Below are 22,738 nucleotides of genomic sequence, written 5' to 3'. Positions count from 1 at the left end.
TATAATGAGACCAACTCTTTGGATCAGAGCCCAGTCGATGGAAGATGTAGTGTGATGCACTAAGCAAATCCTCAGGGAGAAAACGGTAAACCAAAGAGGCTAAATAAAGATGGGTAGCATAGATAAGAGAGGCTTATAGATGCCTTCATTAGTGCGACACTGCAAAGTGAGCAGGCCGTGAGATTAGTTGTATTGTTCAGCAGTCGAGCACAATGCAGCATGAGAATGTGTGATAGCACGTACTAATGTCATTTCTTAAGTCCACACAGAAAATTGCAGCTAGAATTTCAATTTATTAAAATACATACAATCGTTTACTTAAATAATGTAACAGTCAATCCAGATGTGCCTTAGATGCTATAGGTACACGTCATTATGACAGAATATGTGCAAGGGGCACGGAACTTGGGAGATTTAGCGATGGCCACCTGAGGACATCCAGGGATGGCAGGTACTCCGCCATCCCTCCAAGAGAAAACTGGTATGCAGCTGTATAAAAACACCACTAGGAGTGGGAAGTGATTGTAACTCAAGTAAAGAGATGATCTAATGGAAGTAAGAGAGAATACTGTCCTTGGCTATGTGTGCATACCAATCTTCTAGGGGAGTGCCTAGTTTGGGCCCGAGGACACTCAAATACTTTCCAAGGTGGCTGCTTGCTTTAGTAGGCCTTGCAGCATTTCATCATTACTGTGGTTGCCCACAGTTTCATATGTATGATTACACACAGAAAAGGAGAACACTACGGCCTCTATTGTCATATGACAATGATATGTATAACAATCATTCAGTACTGATTCAGTGCAGTGGTGTACTAGGGTCAATCAGCTCCATTCTTTGCTGACTTGATACATCACTGGCTAGGCATCTCAAATGTGACTGGGGGTTGATCCCACTCGCACTCCTCGTGTCATCAGATTTTGGGTGTCCTGAGGTACTGTAGTTTCTTGATTAATACATTCATACTTATTCATTTATGTACAGGAAAAGTACCTGAGGAGGGCTGCATGCTCCGTCACTCTCAGAGTGATCCCTTACTGATGCAAGGGCTCTTACATTATTTTGAAAGGATTTCACAAGCTGCATCAGCAGTTCAAGGTTAACCCAGAGACCCCAAGCATCAACTAATAAAGATAGCTAGGCTGGCTGTCTGTGGAGGTCTATGATGGGGAGGTAACAATGGCCATGGCCTGCTGACAGGAGCAAGACAACTAGTGAACTTAACTAGGCACAGAAGGAACTGTCTATATGAGTATCAGCCAATTGGTGTCAGGATTTACACAGGGGGCACAGACCAGAGGAGGGCAGAAATCTTAACACAGGGACAGTGCGGAAAGCAAAACTCTGCAACTATCTCCTGAGCCAGCATAGTGCAGCTGGTGGATTCAGTCACCTATCACCTGGGGTGAGACAAGAGAGCTCATCGGGCAGATGTCTATGCTTCTTGTCTAGCCCACTAAAGTGCTGCAGGCAGATCCAAGCTTCTATCACCTGGACCAGGAAAATGAAAAAGGCTTCTGGAACAGTAGAGGGGCACTGGCAGATCCTGGCGCTTATCACTTGGTTCAGAACAGCAGACAGATATCCAAATCTTTCCCCCTTTTCAATAGGTTGCAGCAGGCAGCTACAGGCATCTATCAACTGGCCGCGGACAGTGCAGCAGGCATATATACCCATCTATACCTATACCTATCTTCTGGGTCAATATAGTGACTCAGTCAACTGTATATGCCCCTCCTGATGCAGTGTAAACATATCGGCGTGTAACAGGCTAATTTGGATGTGATGGAGAGCGGCCTCCATGATTCTTGGGTATGGATCAATCATGCCAATATGCCTTAAGTTATACAGAAAGTGGGGGCTCAATAGAGAAGATTCACAGAGGGAGCTCCCCCTACTATCTTGGAAGACTAGAGGTAGAAACTGGCAAAAAAGAGGACACAGCAGCTAATCCTAATGTGGACCTCTCCTGCATGTCAAAGGTAGCTTTCTTTCACAGTTTCATCTGTCAAAAACAGAGACAGTCTCTGAAGCTGAAGATCTTCCTCATGGGTAGTCATCTTATCAGTCAGGACCTGAACATCCTCCTGGGTAGTCGTCATCTTATCAGCAAGGACCTGAGGTTGCACGATAGTCTGTGGCTCCTGAATCAGAGTATCGTCATCACTTTGGTCTTTTGCAAAATGAACAAACACCTAGCAGAAAGAAAACACAAATGAATGTCTTCATGTTACAAAGGAACAAAATTGCACATTACAATAGAAGGATAATACATGTTACTAAGGAACCAGAATGTGCGTTACATAAGAACCAGAATGCATATTAAAACAAGCCGTGGCAAAGCCAAAAGCTTTGGCTTTTGCAGTTGTGCTTTGCAGTGCACATTTAAAGGCATGAACTTGTGATGGCACCATAAAGAATAGACCCAGCTCAAACAACATGCAAGCTGAGGAGCAAGTGATCACGTAACTGTTAGACAAGATGTTAGTCTCTTTCAGCCGATTAAATACTTCCACAATTTGAATTTGTCAGTTGTGACACAGAGCCTGCAGCTTACACAGCCTGCTACGAGGCCCATAAAATGCTTTTGAGTTCTTCATCATCCAGCATGGCACCCTGAATAATGGTAAAACACACCTGGAAGTACTATTCACCCAGGTCCATAAACATCGTCCACCATAGTGTGACCCCCGAAAAATCCATTTACTACAGGGACTAAAAGTTGTACTGTACCAATCGAAATAGAATAAAGACAAACATGATATATGAGACCATGTGTAGATCCTGTTCGATAACCATTGTTTACAGCAAGAAGCAGATGTGTTGTACCAAGATGCAGCACCAGTTTTCCAGCCATGACCATGCATGGGCATCAACATTTATGTAAACATACCTGTTATACCATGATGAAGAAGAATGACTAGTATGAAATAGAAGGAATAGTATCAATTAGGAATCCCCTACACTTCACACTACAGACAGTAAATGCAGTTCAAGTTAATGAAACAAGATCAACAGTGAGCAGTAAAGTGATGAAATTATGCAATTAAAACACAACGTGTATATACACTGCCTCATAACTTTAAGGTCACTGTAGCTTCAACAGTTCTTCCCTACCAGGTAAGTGGGCCTAATGCCTCAACAGTGTCAAGGTTCCAGGTAAGTACCTATGTAGTGAACAGGAACTCATAAAAGTACCCCCAGAAAAATCGTTGGCAAAGCCAACAGGTGAGCACAGTTCCAAATTTAAAGCACTCTGGGAGTTGGAAGGAAAGTAAAAAGAATGTGGGGTTCCCCCCAAAACCCACGACACTCGTGGTTATTCTGGTGGAAATCCTTAGCCAGTCCGCCATCAGTCACTATCTGGCAAGGGTGAGTTGGGGAATGGACTTCTCGCCTCCCTCCATGCGTAGGAGGGAGGCAAGAAAACAGATACGCGCACGGTCCGCAATATAATTTTCTGAGTGACACCTCCTAGGGTATTCAGAATAGCTGGGCCACTTACCTCTGCCAGTGGCCCAGTTGCAGAATGTTCAGGGGCTGCACATGCAGTGGCTGTAGATAGTGCCAGGGCTGGTTCGATCTAGACAGCGGTTCTGCATTCTGATGGGATGGTTCAGAAAATCCTCCAGCAGGACAGCCCAGGAACTTTAGGAGAGCAGCCACAGCAGGTTACAAAACACAATATCCCCAGGACAAGGCAGAGGAGGGCAGCAGCGAGAACCACCCCGTTTAGAGGGCAGCAGGCTCTAGCTCCTAAAGGCAGCAAGGAAGGCTCAGCTCCTAAAGGCCCTTCATTCTGGAGAGCATCAGCTGGAGGGCATGTCTTCAGCCACGAGTTGTCGATGTGCAGAATTCACAGCTCCAGCACAGGAGGCTGAACAATGCAGCCGAAAGGCCTTTGCAGAGGCTAGACAGCCCTCATGATGGTACCTGGGTATATTAGACTGCTACTGGCAGCAGCATTTTGGAGCAGGGGCCCGGAATGAGTAGCCCCTCTGGTCCAAGAGTCGAAGTACACATGAGGATTTTGTAGGATCGCAGCAAGAGAGGGATGACTTCACTCGCACTTGTCTTTGGCAAATGATAGTTGCACTTCCAGGTCTTCAGCACAGGCTTCCCTTCTTCTGGATGTTGGCTCCAGTGGCCGATCTAAGAAATGATTTCAGGATTCCTCGTTTCATCCCAAATTCAGGCTTGTGTCTGCCACATCCCTCCAATGACAAGTATCTGCACCACTGACGCATTTTAGGGCTGTCCAATCATGCCTCAAACCCCATATTTGCCCAGGAACAGAAATCCCCTGACTAGAATGTGACAAGACAGTCCCATTCCCCCATATCCAGCCATGTCACATGCATCCCGACTTTGCCTAGGAATCCAAGCTGGATCCTACAAAAATGAATGCTGTATATGGCATTTCCTGGTCTGTGAAGGCAGGAAGAAGGCCAAAGAACAGGGCAAAAATCACGTGGCACTGTGGGAAAGACCTGCCACGGAGGAGTAAGGGAGAAGCCGCCGGCAGAACAGACACCTGTGTCGAGGGAGGCGTTGCTGACAGTGCGGACAGCGCAGATATCTGCAGTGAGAGAGAGTTGCCACCAGGGGAGACGCCTTGAACAGCATGGGCATCGAGCCAGCAACGGGCTTCCCCGTCACCTGGCAAAGCACCCGTGTGTCTTGGTCGGCCCCATCTCACTCTGCACCCTCTCTCTGGTCCAAAGAGAGGGTTCAGAGCAAGAGCGGATGGATGGAGCCAGAGTCTCAAAAAACATAGCAGATGCTGGAGGGAGCAAGGCGGTGTCAGAAGTCGGTTTAGGAAAATGACACAAAAACACTTGATAAAACCCAAAGCTATCCAGTTACAAAACCAACAAGCACAGGCTGATGACTGATATGCCTTTCATCAAACCTTCCAGATGCGGCAGGCTCCTCTAGAAGACACTTCTACCAATGCAAGAAGCAATCCCCTAGTACTCACATCAGTCCTGAAAATGTTTACGCCAGGAGAAGACCCAGAAATGCCCTATGGCAACAACAAAGATTGGGCCAATGTAATGCTCCCCTTATGACCAGGGACATACAAAACACCTATCAGGCAGCATACCCAACCGGAGATACACCCTATGCGCTATCCTAGTAAGGTTTATATATGATGAAACTTATCATATGAAGTTTCAAGCGGCACAACTCAATCCCGGCAAGACCCCGCAACAGGTATTTTATACAGTCAAAGACATAGTCGACAAATGACTTCAACTGGCAACTACCACAGTTGAAGAACTGGCAGACCGGGTGGTATTGGAACAATTCATAGATGCCACGTCTAAAGATGGGGGAGGGACATCATGGGCCAAGCCTCTCGGAGGCCATACATATTGCTTTGGCCACCAGAAGACCGGAACCAGCCATCTTATGACCCTACCTGTTGGCACAAAATCAGGACAGGGCCCCACCACAGGCACCCCAAGCCCCATGGGGGCCTGAGGGTTATGACTACCACCGATGTATAGGGGACCGAACAGGACCAAGTGAAGACCTGAGCAAACTATTCCGTGGGAACGACCTCTCTGGTCAGTGGATCACTGCCCAGGCAACCACAATGCTTTGAGTGCGTGGAATGCGGACACATAGTACGACTATGCCCCCAAAAGCCGAAAGCAGAACTCATGGACATCAAGGCCTCAGGGATTATCGGGGAAAGAGACTGCGAAGAAGAGTGCCAAGATAGGCCGACAACCAGACATCCATATGTCTCTGACACAGAGTTAAATTGCCAAAAGACGAGGACCAAGATCAATTCTGGGAGCCAGCAAACAGCCATAAGTGCATAGTAAATGGGACCACTCACAGGGAAAGAACCCCAGATACGTGTTAGACGTATACACAGGGTCGAAAGCATCCATATATCAGACTTGGGTGAAGAAATACAGCTTCCCATCACAGTATTCCCCTCTCTACTGGAACCAGTGGTGCTAGAGTCGGCGCCCAGAGATTCACAGAGATCGTGAGGAAAGTAGGGAAGGGTTGAAGCAAGCACCGTTTTTTGGCACTAAGCTGCCTAGTACCTCTCATAAGGACAAACCTAGTAGAACGGAAAAACAAAAGAGAAAACTATTTGGAACTGCTGTGTGATATTACGTGGAATGGATGTTCGACCAAGACCAAGACAGTTTCCATTTGGCACAAGAATTGGACATGACTCCCCGACCTGCCTGGGAAGAAAGTTATCGGAAGGGGGGAAAGGACCAGGAAAAGGACCATGGATTTCAGAAGAAAGAAGGACTCTAATATAGAGACATAAACAAAAAGCATAAGAAAATGTGTTTTAACAACTGGTTCCGTGCAAGTATCGGAAAACGTTGTGGGAAGCAGCAATCAAGCAGAGGGAGAAAACCATTTACAAGGTGACACCAGTTCTTTTGGCCAGGGATACTTGAAGAGGCCAGCAATGCCCAGAGTGGAAACTGAAGAATAGGACCAACGTACTCAGTTACAAACCATGCCTCTAATTCAGGAACCTTTCCAACGGATAGGCAGGGGCATAGTCGGGCCACTGGAACTGTTGGGGTGGTCGATAGGGGTTTCAATGGGAACGAAGGTTTTGCGTTGCATGCGCCATATTGGTGACTGGAGTAGATGCAATGTTAGCACGATGTTGCAATCTGGTATGTATCTAGTACAGCTAATGAGAATGGAAGAACAAGTTACTCTCTTACCTGGTAACGTTCTTTCGATGGGATAGTCCGACGACGTATTCCATATCTATGACAGTAATCACCACAGCTGTGCTGCTTCGGAAAATCTTCGGCGTCTGCATCCTGCGTCAATGACGTCGATACGCCGCCCTTGAGGACCTCCTCCGACGGCCGACGTCACTGGATGTTATAAGTAGGATGCACGACGCCCGTAGTCTCAGTTGTAGTTTTTTCCCAGAACGTGTGCCACCAGCCTTCTGCCAGTCTGACACACAAAGCCTTGCGGAAACGTAAGCTGCAATCGCATAAGAACTTCTATAGCGGGGAAGGTAGGGAGGGAGCGATTTTGAATATGTCGTCGTACCATCCCATCGAAAGAACGTTACCAGGTAAGAGAGTAACTTGTTCTTCGAGGGGATTGGGTCCTCCGACGTATTCCATATCTAGGACAGGCTCCCAAAGCAGTACCAATGCAAGGAGGTAGGAAAAGAATTTAGAAAACAGAAATTTAGCATGCCCAATCAAATTGCGGAGTAAAGGACCACCTTGCCAAAGGCCAGATCCTGCCCCCGGATGGAATCGAGGGAATAGTGACGTACAAAAGTATGTACCGAAGCCCAGGTGGCTGCATCACAGATGTTGCAAATAGGAACACCCCCTGCAGGGCAGTAGAAACAGCCATACCCCTGGTAGAATGGGCCCGTAAACCGACCGGTGGGTCCTTACCTGCCAAGCGGTAACACTCAGAGATAGCCAAAATAATCCAGCGAGACAAAGTCTGTTTCGTCACAGCCTGTCCCAAACGCTTTCCAGCATAACCAATAAAGAGCTGATAGTCCACTCTGACCCGGGACATGCGTGAAATATAAAAGCTTAATGCTCTCCTAGGATCAAGCCTATGGAGCCTCTCCTCTTCCTTACCAGGATGTGGAGAAGGATAAAATGCCGGAAGAACAACCTACTGGCCTAAATAAAATTCCGACACCACCTTCGGAAGAAAAGAAGGAAGAACTCTAAGGACAACCCTGTCCTTATGAAACACAGTGAAGGGTGGCTTAACTGAAAGTGCCTGTAACTCACTAACTCTGCGAGCGGAAGTGACCGCAACTAAAAATACAGTTTTCAGAGTTAACAGTCTCAAAGGGCATGAATGCAAAGGCTCAAACGGAGCACCCATCAGAAACTTGAAAACAAGGTTCAAATCCCAACCGGGCACCTGGAAAGGTGACAGAGGGAACACATTAGTGAACCCTTTCAGAAACTGAGAAATTAAAGGAATTTTAAAATAGGAACACTCTTCAGACGAGCGCTTAAATATGGACAGCGCCGCCAGGTAACCTTTAATGGTACCCATTTGAAGGCCCATGTGGGCCAAAGAAAGCAAAAAAGACAGAACCATGGGAATTTCACATGCAAAAGGATCCACATTCTTAACCCTGCACCAGTCGCAGAACTTCCTCCAACAGCAGCGGTACAGGGACTTTGTTGTGGGCCTTCTGGTCGAAAGCAACACCTCCATCACGTCTTCAGGGAGGTCCCAATCCTTATACCTCAACCTTTCAGAAACCAAGCGTGAAGGTTGAGGGACCTGACCTCTGGATGGAGAACCTGACCCCCCTCCCGTGAGAGTAGATCGTCTCGGTAGGGAAGACGACGAGGAGGGCAGATGCACAAGTCGAGAAGGTCTGGGTACCACGTCCTCCGGGCCCACGCCGGAGAAATGAGGATCATCTGGGAACCAAACCTTCGTAACCTCTGCAGTACTTGTGGGATGACGGGGACTGGAGGAAATGCATACAGCAGTGAGAATGACCACTCCACCACAAACGTGTCTCCTAAGGCTCCGTTTGGAGGAAATTCCCACAAGCAGAACCTATCGCACTTCCGGTTGACACTAGAGGCGAAGAGATCCACTTGAGGGGTCCCCCAAAGGGCAAAGATCTCCAGGAGAATCTCCTGAGCCAACTCCCACTCGTGAGAGATCGTGCTCTGCCTGCTCAGAGCGTCCGCCGTCTCGTTTTCGTCTCCTGCCAGATGAACTGCCGAGATCGAAACTTCCTGCTGGGTTGCCCAGAACCAGAGCTGCATCGCCTCCCTGCACAGAGGAAGTGACCCTGGCCCCCCCTTTTTGTTGAGGTAGTGCATGGCCACTGTGTTGTCCGTCAGGATCAGGACATTCTTTCCTCGCACAGTCGGCAGAAAAGCCTTCACGGCTAGCCTGACGGCCCTCAGCTCCAACAGATTGATATGGAGTCTGGACTCCGACGGAGACCAACGACCGCTGACTGTCAACTCGTTGGCATGAGCTCCCCATCCTGTGAGGGATGCGTCCGACATGATCGTCACCTCCGACCAGGGCAGCCAAAATGGAGCCCCCCTCATCAGATTGCCTTCGTCGGCCCACCACAGAAGGTCCCGGGCGACCGAAGACGGCACCTGAACAGGGTACGACATCCTGCCAGAGGACTGAGACCACTGGAGCTTGAAGGCCCACTGCAAAGATCTCATCCGCAACCTTGCCTCTGGCACCAGAAGAATGCAGGATGCCATGAGGCCGAGCAGTCTCAAGAACCGAACGCTGGGAGAGTCTGAGCACGTTGATACTTGCGCACCATCTGCTGAATGTGATGAGCCCTCACCTGGGGAGGAAAACACTACCCCAGGGACGTGTCGAGAACTGCTCCGATGTACTGGAGCCTCTGAGTTGGTGTCAAATGGGACTTCTTTAAGTTGAGGGAGAAGCCCAGCTTGTGGAGGTAGTGGCAGGTGACCGACAGATGATCCAGGACTTGCTCGGGAGAGCGCGCCCTGATCAACCAATCGTCCTGGTAGGGGTAGACGTGAATCCCCCCTTTCCTGAGGTGCGCTGCCACCACTACCATGAGCTTGGTGAAGACCCTAGGGACGGAGGTCAATCCGAACATCAGGACCCGAAACTGAAAGTGCGAGTCGCCAACCGCTTCGGATGGATCGGCACATGAAAATAAGTGTCCTTGAGGTCGAGAGACACCAACCAGTCCTGAAGTTGAAGTGCCTGGAGGACTTGAGAAAGAGTAACCATCTTGAACTTGTCCTTCCTGAGGAGTTTGTTCAAACCGCGCAAGTCCATGATGGGTCTCAATCCCCCGTCTTTCTTGGAAATCAAAAAATAAGGGGAATACCATCCCTTGTTCCTCTCCGCTACAGGCACCAGTTCTATGGCGCCTTTCTCCAGCAAGGATTGAATTTACTGCGCAAGGAGCGGATCCGGACTCTTCAAAGAGATTCCCCGGTGGATTGTCTTGAGGCCTTTGCCGGAAAGGAAGACAGTAGCCGTGGGTTATGATCTCCAGAACCCACACATCTGAAGTAATGGCGCGCCACTTTGCAAGATGCTGCGCCAGCCTTCCCCCAACCGGCGAACCATGGGACATGGCCTCATGACTGAGCTGAAGCAGCTGCGGCGTTGCCTGAGGGCAAAGAGGCAACAGCCCAAGCGGCCTTGGCACTTTGAGTACCTTGTTTTCCACCTCTGGCACTCCTACGGTGGCCCCTTTGACTGGCAGCTCCTCTCGCTTTACCAAAGGATGAGTAATAACGAAAGGAACCTCCCCTCCATTGCTGTCCCCTAGGACGAAAAGGCGGAGGTTGTCTAACTGCAGCGCCCAACGACTTCGCTGCAGCTTTGGAGGTCTGCAACCTCTCAAGGCTCTCGTCAGCCTGGCTGCCAAAAAGATGTTCCCCGTCAAAGGGCATGTTGAGGAGCCGGGCCGGCACATCAGGAGCAAACCCCGACTTCCGCAACCACTCACACCTGCGTATCACGGTGCTCGCCGCCATGGACCGGCTGACGCAATCTTCCATGTCCAAACCCGACTGAACGGCCTCACGCATATCATCCTTGCCATCCTGAACCATGGCAAGGAAACCATCCCGTTCATCCCCTTCGGGAATATGTTCAGCCACCAAGGAAACACAGTTCCACAGAGTGTGCGTGAAACAAGACAAGGCACAAATGGAGTTGGCCGCCTGAAGCGCCATACCCCCTGCAGAAAACACTTTCTTCTCCCAGCCGTCAAAACGTTTGTCGTCCCTATCAGGAGGGATGGTAGGGTACGATGCCTGCTTTGCCGGGGCCGTAGCCGCCTGCACCACCAAACTCTCCGGAGTAGGGTGCTTGGACAAGTAGCAGGGGTCACTACTGGCTGGGTGGTATTTTCGCGGCAAAGACTTGCTCACTGCCGGCAGACTCTCCGGGGCAGTCCAAGCCCCTGCCACCCTTCTTTGCAGAGCCATATGGAATGGCAGTACCGGGTCAGTTGATGGACCAATGTCGAGGATATCCGTAAGGTCATCCTGAACAAACTCGCCTGGGGGAGCCGACCATCCTAAGTACTCGGTGACCCGTGACATAAGTTGCCAGTACAAAGAATCGGCATGAGTACCAGGCTCAGGCCTACAAAACTCCACCTCCGGAGAGGCAGGGACTGCCTCAGGTCCTCAAACTGGCTATGGCCCGAGAGAATCTCGTCAGGCACTGTGTCAGGCACCATGCCATCATCAGAGCCCTCATCCACCTCTGAAATGAATACCAGATGGCGGTAAGAAGGCACAGAACTGGAACCAAAGCCATGCTTGACCTTGGCCAGAGCCTTCCTAGGTGGTTCCCCCGAGCCACGGGGTACCCCCGTCGACACAGCCCCGAAAGGCGTCAAGGGCATCGAGTGAATCAGCGCCGACGACAGACGCGGCACCGACAGCATCAATGGCGTCGACACAGACCTTGAGGGAGGAGCCCCGAGCGTGTCCCTCGACATCCTGGGCACCGACTGCGTCGACGACTTCCTCGGAGGCGGAGCCTCGAGAGAGTCCGCCGACGACCTCGGCGCCACAGGCATCAATGTCTTCCACGAAGACTTCACAGGCTCACTCGGTCTCGAGCGTGTCGGGGTCCGGGACCTGGACCGGGCATGCCGAGAACGATTCCCCTTGTCCGAGCGGGACCTTTCACGTAAATTGTGATGACCACCCGAGCCCGAAGGCATGCGAGTGGCGTCTCTCGGCTGATCACGACCGACCCCACTCGGAGGCACGGACGGACCAGTGCCCTGCGATTCGAGAATTGCTAACATTTTCTTCCCGAAGGAAGCCCATTCCTCCGGTGTCGCATGCTTGGTGGGGTAAGCAACCCGTCGACGGGCGGAGTCCTCGGATGAGGACAGGTAAGGTGACCGATGACAGCGCTTCCGGGAGTGCCTCGAAGAGGCAGAGGAGTGGCGAGAACGACTCCGGGACCGAGACCCACTGCACTTCCGACGATGACGCAGAGGGTCGCCCCTCGAGTCGTCCGTCGAAAGCCCAGCAGACCTCGACTTCCGGGGCTTGGATACCTTACCTACCGATAACTTCTTGCGCTCCCGCAAGGCTTTCGACGTGAGCGACTGGCAGTCGACTCAGTCATCCATGTCATGGGCCTCCCCGAGGCACCAGAGGCAGACATCGTGCGAGTCCGTGACCGACATCTTGGACCCACAGTCCCTGCACTTCTTAAAGCCCGGACGCGGTGTGGAAGACGAGGTAGACATCTTCATGAAGAATAACTTCACAAACGAACAGGTTCGAAGAACCAAGATGAACAACAGAAACTCCAAAGAGTCGAGGCGTACCGAGATTCACGAAGCGAACACCTTCGTGGAAAAAACAGAACTGAGGCTACAGGCGTTGTGCGTCCTACTTATAACATCCAGTGACGTCGGCCATCGGAGGAGTTCCTTGAGGGCGGCGTATCGACGTCGTCGACGCAGGACGCAGACGCCGAAGATTTTCCGAAGCAGCACAGCTGTGGTGATTACTGTCATAGATATGGAATACGTCGGAGGACCCAATCCCCTCGAAAGAGTGTTACTATTAGTGTTATTTTGTGTATATTTGATACATTTTAGATTTGCATACACATAGCATAATATTGACAAGTATGAGGATACAGTGTGAACACAATGCAGTTGTGTGATGTGCAATGTAGTGCCTAAAGATGGGAAGCATGGATCTTTATATGTACACGCGAGAGAAGAGATTTGCAGATGGGCAAGCCACTGTGAATGTATGTGGTAGTCTTGAACACAAGTGCAGATATATACACAGGGCTTTTCAGGGAAATGTGTTTGAGACATTTGGGGAACAAGGGGTACATTTTGATTACATAGGAAGGATGTATAACGAATAGCTGGGTTTGTGTAGGCTGCCTAAACATGGGAGGCGAGATAAACTTTGTGCAACATGGTGAGTTGGTTGACCGATGTGGGAAACCTGAAGGTGTCTCCGTGACTAGTTCCCGGGGATATGTCATCCAGGTGGCCAGGACACAGCCATAACTATTAGATCCAGTTACTAGGGGTGGACCAGTGAGTGAGGATCACCTGGAGGGTGAGTCCTCGGGGAGTGGAAGTGCGACACACACGGCTTTTCCCCATTCTACCATGTAGGAGACTCAGAAACTCTACCCCCCATCCCCTTTTCCGACACGGACACTTTCGCACAACACAAAAGACAACGGACTAACATCAGAGCCGTTTACCTGACATGTCCCACACAAGGGTCAGGCAAAGTTGGGCAATTGACCAGAATCACACACACCCAACGGTCCTTTCCCTTCCCCACAGGGATACAAGGTAGAGCACGAGAGCACACTACGAACAAGGCAGAACGCACAGCAAGACAGCTATCCCAGTACAGAAATTCAAGAAGAGGAGAAAGGCGGCAAGAACCAAAGTGGCGACAAGAAGAGAAGCAACCGTTCCCTTTCCGACCCAGACTCACGAAGCCTCCGTGAAAGGAATCTTAACACCGTGAACAATAGCCAGCTTGTGTTGCAGCAGATGTCAACAGTACACAAACCCCTACTACACTGATAATCAGGACAGGGAGGGACACTTGCTACCATGGCACCGTCCGTCCTTGACTCCAGAGACAAGAAAAGCCAAGTGGTTCATCACAACTGGTGAGTCGAGGGGAGAACCGATAAGAAACTGAACTGTGTTGAACAAAAGTAGCAAATAACAAATGAAGGGAAAATCAAAGTACTGTTAACTCCTAAAGGGAAAACCAGGTACTCACTCGAGAGAGACTGGTTAAATTCCCCATTGTTGAAACTACTGATACCAGAAGGCCATGGGAAAGCTGCAAGGAAAAGGTCAAAGTGGTCATACAGGGGTCTAGCAAAATCCCCTGTACAGTCTGAAGTCTTTGGCCGACAAACCATTGAAAGTCAAGGGAAGTGAATCCTGCATAGTAAGAAAGTAGAAGAAAAGGAGAGGCTGGAAAAGGTGAACCCGACGGAGAGAGACCTGCAGAACGGGGCAAAGGATGGTTGCCCCGATGATCATTAGGTTGACAAGAGTGAACCAGACTGAGGGATGTCCACAGTGGATTGTCAAAAAGGACATTAAGACTTGTGAATGCAACAGGTGAAAGTGTTTTGAAGAAAGCCGTAGTGAACCTGACAGAAAGGGGCTAGCATTCGAGAGGGATCTGAGCCCGGAAGAGGGGGATCCAGGGGTGAAAAGGAACATTTTGTTTGTTATTTTGAATACATCAGATCCTCGGAGGCAAGATACTTTTTGTATAAAAGAGACTTTACCACCGGAGGTCCTGATACCAGAGAACGGAACTCTAGTCTTGTGCTGGGAACCTTGAGCGTGTGCTGCGCTCAGGCTTCCTGCCTTGTCCCATGCTCAGAACGTGTGGTATGGAGATCCCTGGCTACCACATCCTGACTTATCATTTGTGAACACTTCTTTCTTTCTTGTGAATCGTATCCCACACTCTTTTTGCATTTAGTTGTAAGGATTGGCAATCGTTTTTTTTTAGTATGGGATCTTTTATTTGACAAGACGCCACTAGGACTGCCATATTATTATTTGATGGTGCTCCCATCTTAGATTTAGGTTTAGATTAGGCGTTTTTCCAACCTGCATATACAGTTAAATAAACACCCTTGAACTGTGATCACTTGTGTCTGTCTTTAATGTTGCCATAATGAGTTCCTGTCATGAAGCCTACCCCCGGGCATCAGGACCAAGGCCATCAGCTCCGGGAGCAGGCATCCAGACATTTGTTTAAACCTCAGCAGCCCCGGCTAGGGGCTGTCTGGGTTCAGTCCTTAGGCGCCAGGCTCATCATAGAACTGATGAGCCTGCACTGTCCCATCATTTCTTCGCTGTAATCCGGCACCTAGGGGACACAAGAAAAAACAAGGTGAGCCAAGGGAATCAACAAATACAACCTCTTACCACCACAGACTTACCTGATTTACCACCGGCGGTATTATTCCATAACTCTCCACATTTTCATATGCCGCATCTGTAAAGAGGGAGAAAAACAACACGTTAACGCATGCAATAGTTACCGGACAGCGTTGGGTAACACAGACTCTTACCTGAACGCCAGCAGCAGCTACGAGACCTTCTTCTCACAAACTCAGTTGCAACTTAAGGAAGGAAGGGGACAAGAGTGAACATCGGGCACATTGAACTCTTTGAACTTGATACTTACCAATCCCGCCAGGGACTTCAGAGTCAATATTACCGGAACTCTCCCAACGCCTTCAAACCAGTGAAGTAACTGGTATCTACGCGCCCCTGCAAGACACGCAGGATGGAGAGCTCATCTTTTACGAACATAAGGTGAGGTTACTAAGGGGATATCGGAGGTGATTAGTGGGGGAGAGCGAGAACAGTTGGGAGGCCATCACTAAAACCCACAAGTGGTTAATCCCTGTCTCCACTGCAGGAAAATACTTCTTCGGGTCCAGCAGACAAGACTAGGCGGGCCAGTCCAGACAGTCATCTCTTCACTACGCATCACGTTGAAGGAGACCGCAGCTGTCCGGGTCCGATCGACACCCCTGTGGGGGCCAGGTGAGCATAACAGTTCCTTACATATGTTGCCACCATGAGTCCCTTACATTTGGTGTCAGAAGTGGGATGTGACTCAATTGAAACTAATCGGGGAACCCTACAATTTCAAAAACGTAGTCACAGAGCCTTAGCCCTTCCTCGCCACCAAGGAATCAATAGGGTTTGATATCTGTAGCCGTAGGGAAGCTATTATTCCCCCCTGGGAAAAGAGGAATGATTCCTACAGACTTAGTTTTATTATCCCCTCTGGGGTGCTACGTACGATTGGCCCCGAAATCTGGCCTAGCGTGGAAGTTCGGGATAGACGTCTGTAGTGATACACAAAATTGCAAATTTGCCAATCAGGGCTTTAGATGACAGCATTAGCCGCTGAAAGCCAATAGTTTATTCAAAGTATGTGCCAAAAATGCTGACAGTGGTCTGTTGTAGCACTTCCATTACGCAGTAGTGAGCTACAAGGAATATGCAGGCCTAGTAGGAGTGGTAGGTCACATTATGCATTGTAGATAGACAGGCAGGGCGAAGGCCCCAGTTCTGTAGCTAATAGAAATTATTGGAGTGTTTGGAACATTATGGCACCTATATAGCGCTTAGATAGCCAATCTTAAGCGCTATGAACACTAAGCTATGAGTGCATGCCTTTTAGAGCTTGCTCACATAGGCTTAATTCATCTCGACTTCTCTTAGAGTATTCTGCCTTTCTAACTGTAGCCCTGCATGGTTTCGTAAACTAATCTTCTTTTCGCTGGGAAGGCACTGATAAGACATTCCTGAGCTTTCGCGCAGATGGGCTCCAAGCAGGGAGGGGCACAGGAAAGGAGCACAGTGGAAATTCACAGAGTTGGGTTTTTCCATGAGCAAGCCTATATTTTGCACACGGAAGGTTCTAGAACTGTGCGTCATGGACTGACAGCACAAGATTATAAAAATGCATGCCCACATGACTCAGGTGGGAGATCGATCTGTGGACTTGGTTCGAGCAAAATCGAGTGTCCGGAACCTGTTGCTCTGTCGGCACCCTGCAGCGCTGTCCTCTGAGCGGGGCTTGTTACAGCTAGTTTATGAGGGCCAGGGTCTCCCAGTGCTGATTGAAGGGGCGTAAGACTATGTTTCTCTAAGTTCTATGTTTCTCTATATTTTGTATTTCTCTAAGTTTTGTGTTTTGTAATCTTCTCTTACTTGAATCCCAAAATGTTGCTGAAATTCACTGTTTAGAATAAATGCTAAATCTTTTTGAAGGTGTCATTTGTCACTAGCATGAGTTCACTGCTCGGCACAATAGAACCTGTATTTTGGGCTGAATTGGGTAATTTTTGCTCTCAAGGGCTGGTCCTGAGGAAGATTTTCCCAATATCAAGACAAAGTCATAGCAGGCGTTATTGATCCCGACTTCCGGGGAGACGTTAAGGTTCTCTTTCAGAATCATGGTGAGATCCCTTTTGAAGTACGTCAGGAAGATCACATTGCCCAGGGAATTTTTGAAAGAGCTCTATTTTCTCAGTTTAAAGAAAGTGAACCAGATAAAACAGAAAGAGGTAACTTAGGCTTTTTGGGAGCTGACAAATCTCTTAACATTGAAGAAAGGAAGGGAGAAAGAGCCCACCGTCTCTTCCAGCCTAGCCTTCACCCAGCGAAATGATCCAGCTCTCGCTAAAGCTTTTCTACAAGCAATTCCAGAAGGAGAAGGCTTAGAGAAGGGTAGTCCCTTTTTCTTCTCAAAACAAGGATTGCTTTATAGACGAGAGACATCTGCAGAAGGTTTAGTAAAAACACAGTTGGTAATACCCAAGAGCCACCGAAAGGTTGTACTGGAGAACGCGCATTCCCATTTTACCGGGGGGCATTTAGGACAATCTAAAACCCAGAAGCACTCATAAATGGCAAGTTAAACTGTCCAGGTATCCACGCCAATATAAAAACCTTCATCCAGATGTGCGAAATATGTAAAAAGACCAGCAGGCACATCCCATTACCTGCCCCTGAACCAGTTGCTGATCATAGAAGTCCCCTTTTCAAGAATCGGTATGGACATAATTTGACCTCTATTTCCCAAGGAAATACTAACAGATCAGGGTTTGAATTTTATGAGTGCGCTTATGAGAAACTCTACATTACCACCTTGCGAACTTCGGTATACCATCCCCAAACCGATGGCTTGGTAGAAAAATTCAATAAAACCCAGAAACTAATTTTGTGAAAATTGGTAGACAAGGACGGGAAAGACTGGAACCAAATGATCTCGTGGGCACTATTTGCAGTGAGGAAAACCCCCCCAGGCCTACACAGGTTTCTCTCTTTTTGAACTGCTCTATGGAAGAGAACCTAGAGATGTCCTGGACATGCTCCAGGAATCCTGGAAAGAACAGAAAGAGGCTGCCATTCCCATCTCGCAAACCGGCACCAGAATGCGAGAACATATGAAATTGGTTTGAGATCTATTCTGTACTCATATGGAAAAGGCTCAGAGCCAACAAAAATCCACTTATGACAAGAAGATGAACTTAAGCTCATTCAACATAGGACAGAAAGTACTGGTTCTCTTGCCCACAGCAGAAAACAAGCTTGTCTCCAAGTGGTAAGGACCCTATGAGATATTAGAACGAACGAGAACCTGTACTTACAAAGTAGCCCAACCGGATAGAAAACAGAAGGTCCATTTGTATAACGTAAATCTCTTGAAAGAGTGGAATGAGAACCCGTCAACCACCCATGCCAAAGTACTAGCCTGTCTGGTTCCCGAAGAGATAAATTCCCAGTTGTGGAATTTGTCATGGCTGCTAGTGCCCAGCCCCAACATCCAGAACTGGAGGCAGATATGGGTATACAGAGCAGATGTGCTCTAACATGGAAAATGGGCCAAGGAGTCAGACAGGGGCCATGGCCCATTGAGAAAACAATGGGGGTCGCACATCTGTTGATGCAGCTGATCAAATCCAGCCAACATTGGGAGAGAAACAAAGGAGCTCTGAGCTACAGGAACAGTGCATGCTAATACATGAAGCAGAAGTCTTGGCGCACACCTCAATAAGTAAGGCAGCGCTGGTGCAAGGAAAAGGAACAAGTTACTTACCTGTAACTGTTGTTCTCCAGCATGGGTCTGGCATGGATTCACATGCTCATGAATATTCCACGTCGTCAGGCTGGGAATCCTCGGTAAAGAAAAAAACTGTTTCAGTTTATTTTCTGAACTGTCTTTCTGCTGATAACCAATCACTGGTCTCTGGGTCATACTGCCCCCAGCCAATGACTGCCCTCTACCTAAGCCCCTCCTCTGGCAGCCATCTTCAGATTTGGTAGCACGTAAAGTGGCAGTAGGACCACGAGAAGAGCCGCAGAGGGGTTGGAGGGAGGGTTTGCATGTGAATCCATGCCAGACCCATGCTGGAGAACCACAGTTACAGGTAAGTAACTCGTTCCTTCTCCAGCATGGGGTCTGGCATGGATTCACATGCTCATGAATATAAGAATACATAGCAGTACATGCATGCACAACCACAGGAGGTGGCAAGGCTCAACATTAAACATTTCAACAACTCAACATTAAGCATCTCTTATCACTTCACCCAGCTCACCTTCAAGCAAACAGGTTGCGCAACACTGCCTGGCCGACTCTGGACTCCTCCCTGGAATCCCGGTCGATGCAGTAGAATCTCGTAAAGGTGTGCGTCGACCTCCACGTAGCAGCCCAGCAGATGTCCAGCAGGGGCACACCAGACAGGAACGCCGTGGTAGCAGCGATCGCTCTGGTTGAATGGGCTCTCGGACGGCCGGGCAATGGTCGGTTTGCCAACCGGTGACAGTGCATGATGCAGCCGGAGAGCCATCTGGAAATGGAAGCCTTGGAGAAGGCCTTCCCTTGGTTCACAGGGCCAAAGTTCACAAACAGCTGTGATGTCTTCCGAAAACTCTTTGTGCGGTCCACGTAGAACTTCAGCGCTCTAGCCACATCCAGCGAGTGCAAAGTCCTCTCAGCCAGCGACGAAGGCGACGGGAAGAAAACAGGTAGCACCAAGGGCTCGTTGAGATGGAAGTCCGACGGCAGCTTGGGCATGAATGAGGAGTGCGTCCTCAGCACTACCCTCGTTTCGTGGAATGTCAGAAATGGGGATTTACAGGAGAGGACCTGGATCTCTCCCACTCGTCGTGCAGAGGTGATGGCCACAAGAAACGCTGTCTTCCACGATAGGAACTTTAACGGTGCCGAATGCAGAGGCTCGAATGGCGGCCCCATAAGCCTGGTCAGCACCACGTTGAGCTCCCACGCCGGTGCCGGAGCCTACACCGGCGGGAACGATCGGAACAGTCCTTTCATGAAATCCTTCACCAGGCGATGAGACCACAGAGATGACCGCCCCAGAGTTCTGGTGTAGCGGGAGATCGCCGCCAGATGGATTTTGATGGAGGCATGCGCCAGGCCCGCCTTGGCCAGCGACAGCAAGTACGGCAGCATTTGAGGGGCCGTAATGCGCAGAGGGTTGATCTTCTGTGCATGGCACCAGACAGAGAACCTCTTCCATTTGTGTCCATAGAACTTAATGTTCTGTCTTGATGGTCGTGCAGATATATGGAACCTCCGTCCCCAAGTACCACACGGGAAGAAGTGAAACCACTACCCGTGCAATCTTTGAGGCCACAGGTGTAGAGTGCCGTCAGCCTGGAACCGGGAACGCCGGAAGAACCCCCCCACCACTGTAAGGCAAGGAATGGTTATGTTACACACAGTGGCAATGAGAAGTACTTTAGGATGACAAAGGATTAGTACCAGGGGCTTACCTAATTGAGGTGGAGGGGCAGTCTAAGTAGAAAAGTGAAGCAGGGGCTTCTGAGTAGCCGGCAGCAGCAGCAGGATGGTATGGGTCTTGGTAGCACTCTGGGAAACACTTGAGCCAATGTGCAGAACAACGTTGTTGATCCTTAAGCAGTCCAGTACACAATCCGAGGTTGAGAGCCAAGAGAATGCCAGAGCCAAGGGAGTCCAATTCCAGTGTCCAGTTAACAGAGCCAGAGGTCGAATTCCCAAAGGCAAGATAGTACGGATGAATCCAAAGGGAAATACCAAGAGGCAGTCCGTGAAATGTTCCGTGGTCGTGAATAGCTAGAAATCCAAGAAAAAATCAAACGCCATACAGTCCTCCGAAGAAGCAGCTGTGAAGCGTTTCTTCCGCGTTTCCCCGATCCATTTGAATGCGAAGTATGGTCACATGATGCGGGTCACAAGACCGCGAGCTGCGCGTCATGTGTCCCGCGATGTAAACGGACACTGTTGTTTCCTGGCCATGTGACGCGGGGAACTCTGAGCACCCGTGTAGTGCCAATAGCCATGGGGAAATCGCCACGGCAGGTGCCAATGGAGGAAAGGCTGCAAGGACCCTGGTTTACCAGATGGGAATCCCCACTTCCGGGTGAGCCGCTGCCGTCGGGTACGTGAGCGGGAACGGGGAACGCAAGGGGCTTGGTGGGCGGTGGATGTGCGATTGGACATGACACTTAAGAGTCGAGGACGCCCTGGCCTTTGCAAGCACCTCCTTGCAGTCCGCCGGGATATCGTACCCTCCGAACTCTAGTGCTGCAGGAGCCAGGCCTACACGTTCAGCCATCCCGGGTCGTGATGAAGGATGGCGCCTCCTTCCCTGGCGAGAAGATCTGCGTCCGTCGGCAGTTTGACTGGGGGGACGATGACATGTCCAGAAGGTCAGGGAACCAGATCTGCCTCGGCCACGCCGGTGCGATGAGGTTCATCCTACACCGGGACCATCTGAGTTGACTGATGAGTCGCAGCAGCAACGGCAACGGCGGGAACGCATACAGGAACAGCCCGTCCCAGGGGAATGAGAATGTGTTGCCCATGCTCCCCAGCTGGGGAAACCTGCTGGCGAACCTCCGGGACTTGGTGTTCGTCGCCGTCGCAAATAGATCAATCTGGGGATTGCCCCATCGTTGGAACAGGAGATCCACTTATCCTGCCGAAGCTCCCACTCGTGGCAAGAGCGCAGCTCCCTGCTGAGTGAGTCGGCAATGGTGTTCTTTATTCCTGCCAGATGGAATGGTATCAGGAACATCCCCTGGGCAATGGCCCAGTACCACAGATCCTGCGCTTCCTTGGATAGGGCTGGGGATCTGGTGCCCCCTTGCTTCCTGATGTAGAACATTGTGGTGGTGTTGTCAGTGAAGACCCTTACCACCTTGCCCTTGAGGGACGGGAGGAACGACCTGAGGGCCCCGAACACGGCTCGGAGCTCCAGGACGTTGATGTGTAGTGACCTCTCCTCTGGGAGCCAAAGGCCTCTTGTGTGGAGATCTCCGGTGTGCTCCCCATCCTTCCAGGGAAGCATCCGTCGTCACAGTTTCCTGAAGTGCCGGGGTCTGGAAGTCCATACCCACCGCTAGATGCGTGCGGTTGCCCCACCACCGGATCGCTTGGTGGAAAGTCTCGTTGAGAGAGATCTTGTCTTCGAAGCAGCCCGCTGCTTGCATCCAACGGGCGTCGAGGAAATCCTGCAGTGGCCGCATCTGCAACCTGCATAGGCGCACGAGGTAAATGCATGATGACATCATGCCGAGTAGGGACTTGATGGACCTCACCCTGGCCATTTCCATGGTCAACATCCGTTGTACCTTGCCCAGGATGGCCTTCGTCCTTTCCTCCGACGGTGAAACCAATCGCGCCACTGTGTCGAGTCTGGCTCCCAGGAACAGGGCATCTTGCGACGGTCACAGGTGGGATTTCGCGAAGTTGATCGAGAATCCCAGATCCGTGAGCAGTCAGACGGTCTTCGCTGTGTGATCGACGGTGAGTTCTCATGACTGTGCTCGGATGAGCCAATCGTCCAGATAGGGGTATACGAGGATCCCCTGCAGGCGTAGCCGCACCGCCACCGGTGCTAGGCATTTGGTGAAGACCCTCAGCGCCGACTTCAAACTGAAGGGTAGGGCCTTGAACTGGTAGTGTCGCCCTTGGACCACGAATCGTAGGAACTTTCCTTTGTGCATGGGGATGTGGAAGTAGGCATCCTCCAAGTCCAGCGACGATAGGAAGTCGCCCTCCTCCAGCTGTCCCAGCACGTGCTGAAGGGTGACCATCCGGAACTTCTGGGACTTGATGTATTTGTTGAGGCGGCGAAGGTCCAGGATGGGTCGCCAAACGCC

General features: G+C 50.1%; 1 protein-coding gene across 5 annotated transcripts in view; it reads right to left on the bottom strand.

Annotated features, from left to right (window-relative positions):
• Positions 1-273: 273 nt before the first annotated feature.
• ABCA7 (ATP binding cassette subfamily A member 7) overlaps positions 274-22,738 on the bottom strand; it is a 2,687,121-nt gene continuing 2,664,656 nt past the window's right edge. For 4 of the 5 annotated variants that reach the window (XM_069647414.1, XM_069647430.1, XM_069647423.1 and 1 more), the window contains one exon: positions 274-2,195. In XM_069647414.1, coding sequence (XP_069503515.1) covers positions 1,977-2,195 — 219 coding nt within the window. In that variant the 3' untranslated portion in view covers positions 274-1,976. The remainder of the gene's footprint in view (positions 2,196-22,738) is intronic. The other variant, XR_011303245.1, reaches the window with a different exon arrangement.

Source organism: Ambystoma mexicanum, chromosome 1p (genome assembly GCF_040938575.1).
Source record: "Ambystoma mexicanum isolate Mex_15411 chromosome 1p, UKY_AmexF1_1, whole genome shotgun sequence".
Classification (NCBI taxonomy): domain Eukaryota; kingdom Metazoa; phylum Chordata; class Amphibia; order Caudata; family Ambystomatidae; genus Ambystoma; species Ambystoma mexicanum.
The sequence above is the reverse complement of the archived record's forward strand: the minus strand, read 5'-3'. Positions and strand labels throughout refer to the sequence as shown.